This window comes from Octopus bimaculoides, chromosome 21 (assembly GCF_046866305.1).
Source record: "Octopus bimaculoides isolate indiv1 chromosome 21, ASM4686630v1, whole genome shotgun sequence".
Lineage (NCBI taxonomy): Eukaryota > Metazoa > Mollusca > Cephalopoda > Octopoda > Octopodidae > Octopus > Octopus bimaculoides.
In genome coordinates, this window is record NC_142948.1 from 39,037,014 (window position 1) to 39,052,013 (window position 15,000).

The 15,000-nt window shown below is 37.2% G+C and overlaps 1 protein-coding gene across 6 annotated transcripts in view; it reads right to left on the bottom strand.

Annotated features, from left to right (window-relative positions):
• The window catches only part of LOC106867288 (abasic site processing protein HMCES), a 64,712-nt gene that overhangs the window by 1,264 nt on the left and 48,448 nt on the right, over positions 1-15,000 (bottom strand). For all 6 annotated transcript variants that reach the window (XM_089339205.1, XM_089339208.1, XM_089339206.1 and 3 more), the window contains 5 exons: positions 8,807-9,003; positions 3,802-3,866; positions 3,138-3,221; positions 1,769-1,834; positions 150-259 (listed from right to left, as the gene is read on the bottom strand). In XM_089339205.1, the coding sequence (XP_089195331.1) occupies positions 150-259; positions 1,769-1,834; positions 3,138-3,221; positions 3,802-3,866; positions 8,807-9,003 (522 nt within the window). The remainder of the gene's footprint in view (positions 1-149; positions 260-1,768; positions 1,835-3,137; positions 3,222-3,801; positions 3,867-8,806; positions 9,004-15,000) is intronic.

The following is a 15,000-nucleotide window of genomic DNA, read 5'->3' on the forward strand; positions in this document are numbered from 1 at the left end:
AACTCTGAAAGGATGAAAGGCAAAGTTGACCTCAGAATGTAAAGACAGACGAAATACCGCTCAGTATTTTGCCTGGTGTGTGAATGTTTCTGCCAGCTCGTTGCCTTAACCATTTCAGATACTGAAAAAAGAAAGTTGTTAGTACTCACTTCATGTCCAGTGGCTTAACACATTCAGGGCTGTTGTTGCGGGAGTTATTGACGACAGTAGACACGGGGTAGAGATCAATGCACTCCTGTGGCTTGATTAACTTCACAGCCTGTTACAAATAAAAACAATATTATCATGTACTTACATATAATAATGAACTTATTGCATACGGTGCTCAGGTCCAAAACAATTCATCAAAAAAAAGCAGGCAAAAGTGCATGAACAGTACACAGCATAATGCACAGGAAGTGAACAGTGAATGAGTCATTTAAAAAAAAAAAATGGGGAGGAGGGCATCAGGTGTATCGCTGGTGAATTTCAGCAAGTATTGAAGGCTGTAGTCTCTTTACAGCTACTGATGCAAGTAGTTTGTTCCATGCTTCAGCAATTCTGAGAATGAAAAAGGTTTCCGAAAGTCATGGGTGTTGTTTTTTGATTTTGTAAGCATGTCCACAAGTGTTATATTCGAAGATGCTTGCCCAAGGTGATGCATGGTTGGGAAGCAAGTTTGTTACATCAGTTTAAGTGGTAAGTATTTCCATACATTTAATAGTATGAACTTTGCTATCATGTGCAGAATCTTTGAAGCTATTTCTGCAAGTTTTGATGCAGCCAAGAAAATAATTCTCCAGAAATTTTGACATTAAATTGGATGGAATGATGCAAAATTGCCAACAGGTTTGTTCAGTGGAGGGGAAAAAAATATCTCATTACAAATTTTGAAAATTATTTGTTCCAACAAATCCAGAATCTCATAAAAGATATTCAGCATGTTTTGGTGCAAAAAAAACTGAAGGATTCTAAAGAAATTCAACTCTTTATAAATTGGATGAAATGAACCAAAATTTCAAATTTCCACCAAGTGCATACACAAGGAAAAGGTTTTGAATTTCAAACATTACAAAAAAAATAATAATTATTTAAATAACCTTATAAGTGAAGTATTTCTGCATGTTTTTTTTTCATTCAACCAAGTGGATAATTCTGTAAAAATTTGGTCTGTGTACTGATGAGAGTCTAAAAGAGTGTGTGTATATATATATATATATATATATATATATATATATATATATATATATATATATATATCTACCCACTCACAAATTTTTGTTTGGCCTGGGTTATAGTAGAAGACAGTTGTTACGCTGTGGGACTGAACTCAGAACTACATGGGTCCTTGCCACACAGCCATGCCTGTGCACACACATACACACACACACACACATTTATTTTATTGTAAGTAAATATGTGAGTTTGTCTTGCAACTCTAGTTTCATGCCACTGCAATCTTCAGCTGAGCCAGAAGACCATTCTGAATTTTATATTTCCAGCAAGAGTGAACACAAAGTCTTGAATTTCACATATTATAGAAAAAAAAAAAAAAAATCATGTTTATTATTATTATTTACACTGATGCATAATTTCTTAAGTGAATTATTGGTTACCATTTACTCTGCTCCCCAGGCCCCAAGGACTATTTAACTCTGAGGTAGAAAGATCAAAATTTAAATTTCAAAAATAAAGAATTTTAATTGATAAAATTTTCCAAGAAACAACAAAGTGGTGCAATTAAAAGACTGAAATTAAGAGCAAAGAAGAATATGGTCAGAGAACTTACGTCCTTAATTGGAACGGCTCCAAAATCCAGCCATTGTTCAACATCTTCCTCTGTACTGAGAATAGCCTATAAGAGTGTGATATAAATAAATAGATAAGTTATTTTTGGAACAGTGGATCTCGAAGCACATAAAGCTATAAATAATAACATGTAAATGTTGGGTTGAAATTGTGCTTTCAGATCCATTATTTCACATTCTCTCAAAAGTTTTAAAATTCTTAAAATGTCAGCAGTGTTTATATTTCATCATCACCTCTGCCACCAGTGATAAAAAAAAATTTCTCTTAGACCTCAAATTATAGAAAAGTGCTCCAGTAATATTCACACAGAAGTATTCTTGGTTCTATGCTCTGTGTGTGTTGTGAAAGAAAAATATCTATGGAAATTGTGCAGACTTAAAATCAGTTCAAATGTTTGAGGAGTATTTGAACATGCAAAGACTTTCCAATGTTTTAACACATTAGCAGTGAAAATGGTGGTATCTGGCCCAAATATTCAACCTGTTTTATGTTCAAACTGGCCACATCCAGCCTCTCACACATACCATACAATGTCATTCTAAAAATAAACAATCACATCACTGAAATCTCAAAACTATGAGATAATGTATAATTAATTCCAAATAATGGAAATAAAGCATCACATTTGATAGAGAATAAGAGACTTAAGTGAGAATGCTTTCCCCCATGATAAAATGCAATGAAAATCTGTCACAGAACAGAACCCAAGACAACATAGTTGGGAAGAAATGTATTTGATGGCATAAAAAAAAACCCCACAGGAATATTAGATATCCTCCAATTTCAGCAGTGTATTGATGTACTAAATAAAACTTATGGTAGGTCCAACTCCTCAGAGGATCCAGAGTGGCTTTTTCGAGACATTTTTTGTGGGGTGGAAAAAAGGGCGTCATCATCTACGCCATCAAATACAGTGTACGCTGAAGGAAACAGAACAAGAAAAGGACAATAACTTAACGCTATGTTAATAATATCAGTAAAGGGAGACAACTCTCGGAGTCTACACGGTTGCAAGCATTCAAGTTAATTCTCTGGTTTCAGGATACCTTCTTCTCCCTTTCACAAGTCCCAGGAGACCCTAAGGTCATTACTTTCCCCTCTTGACTAAAAAAAAAAATTTAAAAAAACGTTAACAATAATATATAGGCCCAGGGACGGTTGTGTGGTTAAGAAGCACACTTTGGAACCACATGGTTTTGGTCCATCTTCAAGAAAGTGTCTTCTATAAAATGTAAAGATGGAAAGAAACACCACTAAAAATTTTGCCTGGTGTGCCAACAGTTCTGCCAGCTTGCTGGTCTTCTTAAAAATAATAAATAATAATAATAAATGAAACAGCAAATATTTACCGGCATTCTGTGGTGGATGTCTGCTGTGGCAGCAGATGCAGGCACCGTAACTACAGTGTAGCTATAGAGATCCTGGTCTTTGTCCTGCAAAATAAACGGAAGCAAATAAGTAGAACAAACAAACTAATAAAAGATAAAAAAACAAAACAAAGCAGATATACAAGTAGTTGCTGTTTTACTCCCCCCCCCCACACACAATGCCCAGTCAAGTAGATCTATGATATATAATAATCATAATGTTCCCTTTTCTGTGCTTGCATGGGTCAAACAGAATTCTTCCAGGAAGATTTTCTATGGCCAGATGCCCCTTGTGTTGCTAATTAAGCTAATATTTCCCCATGGCCAGAAATGTTTCCATGGAAGATTAGAAATGATGGACTCTGCTTGTATGACCATGATGGTCATCTATAACTATCCCATGATATCAAGAAAAGTAGATACCAACATACACACTTGTGCTGTGGACATGTGATTAGAATGTGGTGGTCTCAATCACTTATTCACCATGGAAACTAGCTGACTGGCCTTTTGAGTCCTGCAAATCAAGAAGGAAAAAAAGAAAAAGAATGTGCTTGTGACCCAAAGCTCAATGAGTGACACAAGAACGAGATTAATATTTTAGTGATTGGTGGTGAAATAAATTTTAAGAAGAATACAAACATACATCTTTTGATCTACAGATATCAAAGACTCCAGCCATCTTCATGAGGGGCTTGCTGGGTTTTTCACCTGAAAAAACAGAAAACAAAATTTAAATGTAGGTGCAAGCATGTGTGTGTATTACATACACACACATGTTGCTGACAACATAAGAATCTAGAAACTTTGGAAAAATACAAAATAACTCTGCTTTGGAAAGAATGGGACATGAAACACATTTAGCCATAAACAATACCATATAAATATTGTGTCAAAAAAAACCCTTTTGGGTGCAAAAAAGTCAAAGGCTACTGGTAAGACTTGAACCCATGTCTTCTGTAACCATGACAGATGTTCTACCATTGGAACAAAGCAACCCTTTGAGTTTCTTTATTTGTATCCCTTTCAGAAACTTTATTCTTGTCATATTAACGTCCACATACAAGCCTGTTGTGTGTGTGTGTGGGGGGGGGGGGGAATTTACAAAAAAAACAACAGACGAAACAGGTGGTGTAAACAACAAATGGATGTATTAGTATAACACTTGGGAATAGAGAAAGTTTTTAACGTTTTGAGCCTATGCTCTTCAACAGAAAAAAACAAGGAGAGAAAAAGATATAAATGTAGTGGTCAGCGATCTATCATGGCGAATGCCAGACAGAAAGATCACACAGGAGAGCTAAGACAAAGAGGATCATCATCATCATCATCATCATCGTTTAACGTCCGCTTTCCATGCTAGCATGGGTTGGACGACTTGACTGAGGACTGGTGAAACCGGATGGCAACACCAGGCTCCAATCTAAATTTGGCAGAGTTTCTACAGCTGGATGCCCTTCCTAACGCCAACCACTCAGAGAGGATATATATATATATATATATATATATATATATATATATATATATGATATTATATTTATATCTCTCTATATGGTTGTCTTTATTTTTGTTATAGACATAAGAGCTATTCAAGTGCTAGTTCCATGAAAAACAAATTGTACCCGACACACTGTAAAACGGTTAGTGTTAAAAAGGGCATCCAGCCATAGAAACCAACCACCAAACCTAAAGTGAAATTCATAAGCATGATGGAATCACCTTGTCTGTCTGGAACAGGAATGGCCCATTCAACTCTTGACAGCATAGAATGCAGACATTAAACAATGATGATGATGATGATGACGATATATTATTTCTCAAAATGCAACAAGAATCTATTAAGGGGTTCAATAAACAAAAGTTTAAAGTGAGAGAGATAATTGAACATGCTGTTATGTCGACTGGCTAAAAATAATAATACAATTCGTGGTATATACATCAAAATAAACATACATTATATCAGTGAAGTAAATGTTTATTTTAAATGTATTTGACTTGAATTGTTTGTATTATTTCGTTAGTCTACACTGCATAGTATATATATATATATATATATATATATATATATATATAAACATAAACACACAGGCATACACACATATAAAAATATATATGCACATATACAAATACAAGATACATACATATATGTACACACACACACACACACACAAACCACTTTGCTTATTTGTTTATGTCAGTAATGAATGGTAAAGCATCTCCTGCAGTGGAATTTATCCAGATTTATAACATTAGCCATGTTAATATGATTCCATGGCCTTGTGCCAATTCAAGAAACATGGCTAAGACAATGTTGCATAAATCTAAATGCATCAATTACAACACCATCATCATCATCATCGTCATCATTTGACGTCGATTTCCCATGCTTGCATGAGGTGGATGCAATTTGTTGAGACAGATTTTCTATGGCTGGCTGTCCTTCCTGTTGCCAACCGTCCAGTCAAGGTAATATTTTCCCATGGTCAGACAGGTTTTTCTCACAGAATATTGGAAAAGCTCACTTGTATGACAATGATGCATATATATATAACCATCATGTGATGTTAAGACAACGGTACACACACACACATAACTTAGCAGTATGGCAAAAAGAGATTGATAGAATAAGCACCATACTTAAAAAGTTCAGGGGTTGATTTATTTCACTAAAACCCTTCAAAGCAATGTCCCAACATAGCCACAATCCAATAACTAAAACAAGTAAAAGATGAATTAAGGGCATATTGGCTGCTATTTCTAGCAAGCATAACAACTGTACAGAAATTCTCTCACTGGTTCCTACAGAAGATTGAGTTGCTGTTTAGTCCCGGCGACAGTAAACCTCAGATCAAAGGTATTTCAGCCAACTTGACCGTTTCACTTTTCTGGTAATTCAATGACCTTCGGACTGGTCACTAGACAAGAGTTACTACTTCATATCCTCAGGCTGTTTATATAACACTGGACATAAAATAAGAAATTAAACATCAACAACAGATGTAAGAGAATCAAAGTTATGTGACCAGACTCTGCTGCTGTTCTTGTTGTATTCCCTCTGCTAAAAGACATCATACAATATTCATTTCAATCAATTGCTGTTAGTCTAATTATTCATTATTCGAGGATCATCAAACTGATTGGTACAGACACACTGTTAATAACATGACACAACCAGCAACTGATTGTCTGACACAATCACACTGAATTATTTAGTTCTGGTTTTTGTCACGATTCCAATGGCTATATCATCATCATCATCATCATCATCATCATTTAACATCCTTCTTCCAATGCTGCCATGCTTTGGCCAGTTTGACAAGAACTGTTGAGCCAGAAGAGTGTCTGCTTTAGCATGGTTTCTACGACAGGGTGCTCTTCCTGTTGCCAATCCTCATCTGTTTCCAAGTAACGTAGTATTTCCCCCAAGGCCAAACTTCATGAAAGACCGGAAATGAAGAACACTTTGCAAGATGGTGACACTCGTTTACAACTGTTACAGGAAGTTAAGACAAGAACACAGTAACACACACACGTGCACGAAAGGCTTCTTTCAGCTTCCATCTACAAAATACACTCACAAAACTTTGACCAGCTTAGTTTAGGACTATAATAGAAGGCATTTGGCCAAGGTGTGACAGGACTGAACCTGAAACCATGCGGTTGGAAAGTAACTTCTTACCACACAGCCATGCCTGCACCTATATACATATCATCATCACCATCATTGTTTAACGTCCGCCTTCCATGCTGGCATGGGTTGGACAGTTTGACCGAGGAGCGGCAAGCCAGAAGAAAAACTTCACAAACTGTTAGTCAGGGTTTCAGGTGACCAGCTGTCAGACAGTTGTGTGTGTACACACACACACACACACACACACACATATACTCTCTCTCTCTCTCAAAGTTGGCATTTATTTAAATCAATCAACACATTACTGGTTCTCATTCTATCAACCTTCAGCAGGATGAAAGACAAAGTTAATTAACCCTGGAGCAAGATGAGCCTAAACCAGAGAGAGAGAGAGAGAGAGAGAGAGAGAGGGAGAGAGAGAGAGAGAGAGATAAACACAACAAGGTGTTTAGTGCTGGCCTTCTGCAGTGTCTGCCAATTTGCTAACAACCTTCGATAGACTAATATTAAATACAGGTCAAATCTGACAATAGTACAGATCCATGCATTTCACATCAATTATACAGGAATGCCGTTCCTGTCAAGCTGCAAACAACAAGACATGCTTATATTGCTATGAAACAGAACATTTACAGGGTTTGTTTTTGTTTTAATTTCAGAGAAGAACAGAAAGTATAATTAGGAATAAGAAGTTAAGAAGTTTGCACTGGGATCGAACCTGAAACCACATGGTTGGGAAATAAACTTCTTAACCACACAGCCATGCCTGCACCTTCTTAATGAGATAGTCATACTTGCACATCCTTAACTACACAGCCATGCCTGCCTGTCTTCTTAATGATACAGCCAGGTTTGTGATAGAGTGACTAAGTAAAAATGTGGGAGATTGTTCATCATCATCATCAACGTTATCATCATTAATACTAAGTGATTGAGCAAATAGAAAAACAACAACCTTGATCTGATATAAAAGACTTTGATAGGTGAAGGCTTTTTAATATGCCAGATGCATTAAATGTGTTGTTTTAACAAAATATATTTTCTCAAATATGTATTTTATTAAAGACATATATATTAAGCATATATTTTAGAAATAACAGACTACAAAGTTAATTAATGACTAAATTAATTGGTGCTATACAGTAGCGCCATCTGCACATGTCTGCTGTATAACTATTCTGTTGCACCTCACTGCTTTCTCCACTGCCAGTCATCCCCTGCTCTCCCCCATTTCCAAATCACTGACCACCTCCACCTCTTAACCCACCAATCACTACATCCAACACTCAGTCTCTACATTCATCACCTGCTCTTCCCCACCTTCCCTTTACAGACACTTATCACCCCCACCCCCAACACTAGTTCTTCATTCATAATACTCAACCCCTCACCCGTTCCCCCATCACTAATCAAACGCAAACTCTACCCACACACTCCTATAAACTTCTGATCACCTCCATATCTTGATCCCTCGTCCCCCCCCCCCTCTATTATCAGCTCTTGGCTGGTCACTCCTGCCCTCTCTTCTAGAATGTCAATAGCCATGCAGCTCCCTCTACAACAAGAAACCTGTTCTGTCCTGGCTCCTTTTCTCATACTTTAACAAGTCACCCCATAACATAAACCTGCCTCTCGCTCTCTTTCTTTCTCTCTACTGTGTGCTCCTCCCCCCCCTCGTCCTGTAGGGGTTCTTAGTCCCACACGTTGCAGGGCAACCCTCACCAGTGTTGATGGCACAAAGACAAGCGCCTGGTTCACGATTGGCATTAGAAGAGGCATTCAGCCATAGAAACCGTACCAAAGCAGACACTTAGGTGCAGCTTGATGTAGCCCTGAGACCCAGTCGAGCCTGTCAAACCATCCAACTCATAAGCAGCATGGACAATGGGCAGTAAAAGATGATGATGATGGTGGTGGTGGTGGTGGTGTTGATGATGATGATGAGGATAGTGGCAGTGGTGGTGGATAATGATGATCTATGAAATAAATTCTGTCAAAATATGTCAACTTATTTCTTTACCAGAAACACTTTCTTTCGTTTCTTTCTTTGCATCATCTTCAGTTTTAATTTCAGTCTTAACTTCAGTTTTAATCATGGAGACATCTTCCTTTTTCACATCCTCCACTTCCGTTTTTATATTGGGTTTCACATCATGTATTTGTTGTGTGATGAAGTAGGGCTGTTTTGTTTGGCCACTCTTCTTCCATTCATAGTATCTGAAACAACAACACAAATATATGAATAATAGGCAGATAAATAGTTAGATAAACATTTGATTGTTGTCCATACTAAAGAAGAATGACTGCAGATGGCCAAGTGGTTAGAGTGTTGTACTGGTGATTACAAGATCACAGTTTCAATTCCTGAACCAGGTGGTGCATTGTATTCTTGAGCAAAACACTTCATTTTCCAAACGCTTGTATATGCGTAATCCTGCAATGGACTGGCATACCATCCAGGGGGAATGTTGTGGTCTCAATTGTTTACACACTATGAAAATGATGTTACCAGCCCCATAAGTCCACAGACCTGGGACTGTAATGTCCAAGGATTGATGACAATGATATTTCAGAAGAATGTTCTAAAAGTCAGTCAAAGAAGGCTTGAAGGATGATATTTCTTTCAAATAATTATGAGAAATGCTGAAAAAGCAAGAATTTGTGAAAATCAAAATAGCATTATTTTTTTAAAATAAAAACCATTTTTTTCAACAGATGTTAAAGAGTTTTCATAAATTGTACATGCCATATGTTAACAATTTATAATTAAATTATTTAAACTGGAAGAAAATACAACTATTTTAAATTCCTTTCACTTTCTAGAAATGACATTTTATTCAATTCTCAGCCCTTTTCTGCTGCGAGATTTGTGTTGAAATAGACTGACTTTGTTTCAATGAATTTTGAAAATAAGAAAAGAATTTGATAAAATAAACTTTACCGTGATTAATCTGATGCTTGAAACATAAATTGATATTTTGATATAAAGCTTTAATTTACTTTGTTCATTTTTAAATGGGAAATTTGTCTCATAAGAACCAGAGGCCGATTGAGGTGGGCCGACATCCAACTTTTGTCAGGGGTTACAACAGAAGACACTGGCCCAAGGTACCATACAACAGGTTGAACTCAGAACCATGTGGTTGGATAGCAACCGTCTTACCACACAGCCACACCAGAACCCACCCTACCACACAGTTTTTGTTTCTCGCAAATCATTCAACAATTCGCTTAACTAAATTTGTTGCACAAATCTTGAATAAATTCACTTTCATCTTGAAATGAGAGACTCTGGAGGGTGGGGAGGTGGTGGTGATGAGAACATTCCTTTTTGGTGGGGGGTACTGGGCAATAAAAGACTAGCAGCTGCCATTCTACAGAGATAGATCCTGTTTGGAAATATACTTCCATGAAGAACAATCCCTCGAAGAGTTTAGGCAATGAAATTGATCACAGTTTATGTTTGGTACATATTTTATTGTTCTCATTTTGCTGGCTTGCTAAGTTAAAACAAAAATTCCAAAATATGGGTGCTATTTCCCAATGATTTTCATGTTAAATGGAAGTCTAAGGAAGAATACCATTTCATATTGTGGAATTCCTCATTAGAGCAAAACTTTTGGGGGTGCAATGCAGCTGGAATAGGTAAGTGGAGTCTGCCTGCATATGTGTGGGTGTTTGTGTTTGTGTGTATCTTTGTTTATGTGTGAATATGTGTTTGTGTGTGCGTGCAACTATGTGTGTGCGTGCACACATTTCAACACTTCAGTATATAATTTCAATGTCCCTTGTTACAAAAAAAAAAAAAAAGAAAATAAATAAAAATAAGATGCAGGATTATTTACACGAACATCATTATATTTCAAATGGATTGTGTTCGATGTGTTACTGGAATGCAGGTAGGGGAGAGAGAGAACATGAAACTGTATCATTCTCTAACAAACTGTATATAATCAATTTGTGGTCCCTGAAAAGCAGAAAAAAAAAAGGGGGCTGGGGCAGGGTGTTCAGTGGAGATTACATTGCTACAGTGTGAGTAAGATTGCAATGTAAATATTTATAGCTTTATCAGTAACAGCATTTTATAACTATTATCATCTGGTTACTGGGGTTTTTTATACCTTCGTTCCCTGAATTACACACCACCACCACTGCTGCTGCTGCTGCCATCACCACCACCAATGTCACCATCTCTACCACCACCACCACCACTACTAACATTGCTATTAGAAGAAACAACTATTTTATAGAGACTCAATATGAGGAATAAAGTGAGAGGAGGAGGAGGAGGAGGGAAGTGAAGAAATAGGTGAAAGGTTATTCTGCAGGAAAAAAAAAAATGCCATTTAAGTTAAGTATTAATGGGTTTGTATGTATTTATGGATGCATATTATGTGAGTGTGTGTGTGTGTGTGTGTGTGTGTGTGTGTGTGTACTGTGTTATATATATATTTGTAATATGAATGTATACAAACATGCACACACACACATTATATATATATATATATATATATATATATATATATATATATATATATATATATATATATTAATTTTGTTTTCATGTCAAGTTATAATAAAAACAATTTTACTTTAAAATTACTCAATATGTTTTTTTTATAATACATATTTATCATTTCTTAACAAGAATAGTGTTGACAGTGACTTTGAAGTATCTGCCTGCTTAGCCTTCAACAACTGACCGCTCGATGAAGGTTAAGCAAGCCTAAAGGTTGAAGCCACTGTTAACACCATTCTTGTGAAGGGGTAATCTATATCTATATATATTATGGAATTTGTGGAAACCCAGGAAGGGATGGGACAAAGTATTGAAGGCTGATCTCAAGACACTGAGCCTTAAAAAGGGCTGAGATATCTGGCACACATTGCTGAACTCAGGAAGACCTGACTACCACAGCAGAACTAATACTGGTGCAGGTGCCACATAAAAAGCACCTTGTACACACTGTGGAGTGGTTGGTGATAGGAAGGGCATCCAGCCGTAGAAATTATGCCACAACAGACAATGGAGCCTGGTGCGACCCCTGGCCTTATACTATTAAGGTGGCATACTAGCAGAATCATTAGCATGCCAGACAAAATGCTTAGTGGCATTTCATCTGTCTTTGAGTTCTGAGTTCGAATTTCACCAACGTTGACTTTACATTTTGTTTTTTCAGGGGTCAATACACGAAGTTGTAAATGACCAGCTTCCTCTCGACCAGATTTCAGGCCTTGTGCCTATAGAACAAAGGGTCATCATCATCATCATCATCATCATTGTTGTCATTAAAACCCTTTATTATTCAGAAGAGCAAAAGACAAGATAAGTATAGGTATTGGTCACGGGGCTTGAAAAAACAAAAAGAGGGGATAATTAGTTAATAACTGCTGCCACCACTTATTACAACAGAATCTAATTTACCATTTTTCTTTTTTTTTTAATTTATTAACATTCAAATTAGTTTTGTCATTAACAACATTTAACTAGAATTACAAAAGAAAATTAATTCTATTTTCTTCAGTTGCCGTTTGAAATTATCATCATCATCAATAGGTTTCTATGGTGACATTATGCAGAAAATTCTAGCAAAATGTCAAAGTGATAAAGAGAACATTTCTTCAAGCAGTAGAATAAAATAAAAGTGGGGGCGGAAAGTGGCCGTGACCTTTTGTGAGCCCTTCCTTTCCATGGAACCCAATGCAGTTGATGTTCATCTTGAACTTTTGAAAATCCTGTTGTCCTTGTTTAGCCCCTGGTCAGCATTGTTGAAACATATCTGTGTATGATCAAGGCCGTGACCATCCAGTCTTATCTCCTATGTGTAGGGAACCTAAAATCACATTATTCAACATCATGTCTTTTCCTGAAATATTGGTAAGGTGAGATTTTAGCAAGACTTGGCTACTATTTCTAGCTGGTTGAGCCACCATGTGGGATGGTGATGAGTAAATTGTGCCCTTGAGGACTTTCTGAGTGGAATGCTTAAATGAAAATTACTTTGAATGTAATTCTAAAAAATAAGCAATCAGATCATTGAAATCTTGTAGCCTCGAGGTAATGCGTAATTGTTAATGGAGAACAATGTGGAAATGTAAGCTTTACATTTCACAGAGCAATCTGAATGCTAAAGGGTTAGAACAGTGAGGGTTGTGATTCTTCTAGCAGATTGAATAACTACATGTCTCAGAGAAATCAATGCTTTAGGCCCAAACAAAAAAGATCTATGAGAAACATTGTTCCAGACATGATCAAATCATTTTTTGTTCCAGGACATGCATCTAATCTTACCTTTTCAAACCAAAAATTAAAAAAAAAAAAAAGAACAATGAAGGAGAGAGAGAGTTAGCTGTTGTTTCAATTAGATCAAGCAACCACATAAAGGCCTTCTTTTGTAATCTCAAAGAAGGGGGAGGGGGAGCAATTAATCAGGTTGGCTTGGACAAAAGTGGGAGTATATCACATGTTGGTTCAGAGAAGGAGGAGGAGGAGGAGGAGGAAACCATGTAACAGAGACTCTCACTGTTCCAGGACTGGATTTCCAAAATAATTAATCAAACAATTAATTAGTTAATTGGTTAACTCATCCAGTTGAGTGACTTGCTTGGACCAATAAATGATATTGGTCTTTTGAGAGCTGAATGTCTCATCTGCCCAAGCCACAACTAATAAAATGATAGCAGTAGTTTGCTAACTAAAACTGGTTGACCCTGGCCATTGACAGTTGGTTGTCTGCTCCACATCAAGTGATATTCATCATAAATTCATCTGCTGAAAGTAATTCACATCCACCACACTGCAACCCAGGATTTCAATGTAACCCTTGCTTGGATGGTTACTGGATGTTAGGCCTTGGCAAGGGACCACCCATGATTTGGTCTGGCAAAGTGGTGAGAAAGGATCTACAGACGCTGGGACTCACAGAGGGGATGATAGGGGACGGTTTGCTGTGCTTGAAAAATACATCAAGCTAAGTAAAAGCATGGTTGCCCTTGCATACAGGCTCATCCTTTGCAACCACCTCCAACTGAGCATCCCTAATCTTGTGGGCTTGTAATTGCTGGTGCCAGGTAAAAAGCAGCTGTGCTGGTGCCGAGTATAAGCACCCAATACACTCTGTAAACTGGTTGGTGTTAGGAAGGGTATCCAGCAGTAGAAACCATGGCAAAAAAAAAAAAAAAACAGGGATCCTGAACAACCTTTCAGCTGGTCAATTCCTGTCAATCTGTCCAACTTATTGTAGCATGGAAAACGGACGTTAAATGATGACGATTCATGGCAAACCTCATTCATATGCTAATTACTCCATAGCTGGGACCCTGAAAGGTGCTACTAATCCGGGGTCAGAGTAGGCTTGGGAACAATAGGGGCTGAGAGGTAGACCTGCGTTCTACAACACCCTGAAAATCTTGAAATAAAACTGCAACCAGCAGTGGGGTCATTAAGTCATATCCAGGACAATTAGATAATTAGTTGTCCTATCCTAATAATAACAATTCTTTCTAGAATAGGCACAAGGCCTGAAATTTGAGGGAGGGGGACTAATCGATCCTGAAAGAATGACAGGCAAAGTCGACCTTGGTAGAATCTGAACTCAGAAAGTAAAGATGGGTCAAATGACACTAAGCATTTTACCTGGTGTGCTAACGATTCTGCCAGCTTGGGACCTTAAAAACAACAACAACAAAACTACTGGAATATTTAGAAAAAAAAAAAAAAACTAAAAGGGGCTCGGGTGTATCTGAAACTTCTAGGCCTCCATGATTTTAGTACTTTCACACACAGAGACGAGCATGTGCACACACGCATACATACACGCACATATGTGATACAGGTCTTGATGCCTTCATATAAATGTGTGACTATGTGTAGGTTTCTCAGTGTGTGTGTGTATGTGTGGTTTCTGACTTAGCTGTATCTTGCTGACAAATGTGTGTTACATGAAACCAAGGACACAGACAGCTTAGTCAAAGTGCTGAACACACACACACACAACACACAGGAAACTAATAATCCAAAACATATTAGCAATGACCTTTCCATCTTCTCAGGTTTCAGTGTTTTCACACACATGCACTACTGCACCCACGCAAGCACACTGACACAGACAAACACACACACACATATATATATACACACACATGCTCACATTTAAAATACTAACACACACAGATCATCCATTATTTACAAGTCATCTGTTGACATGTTTGTAT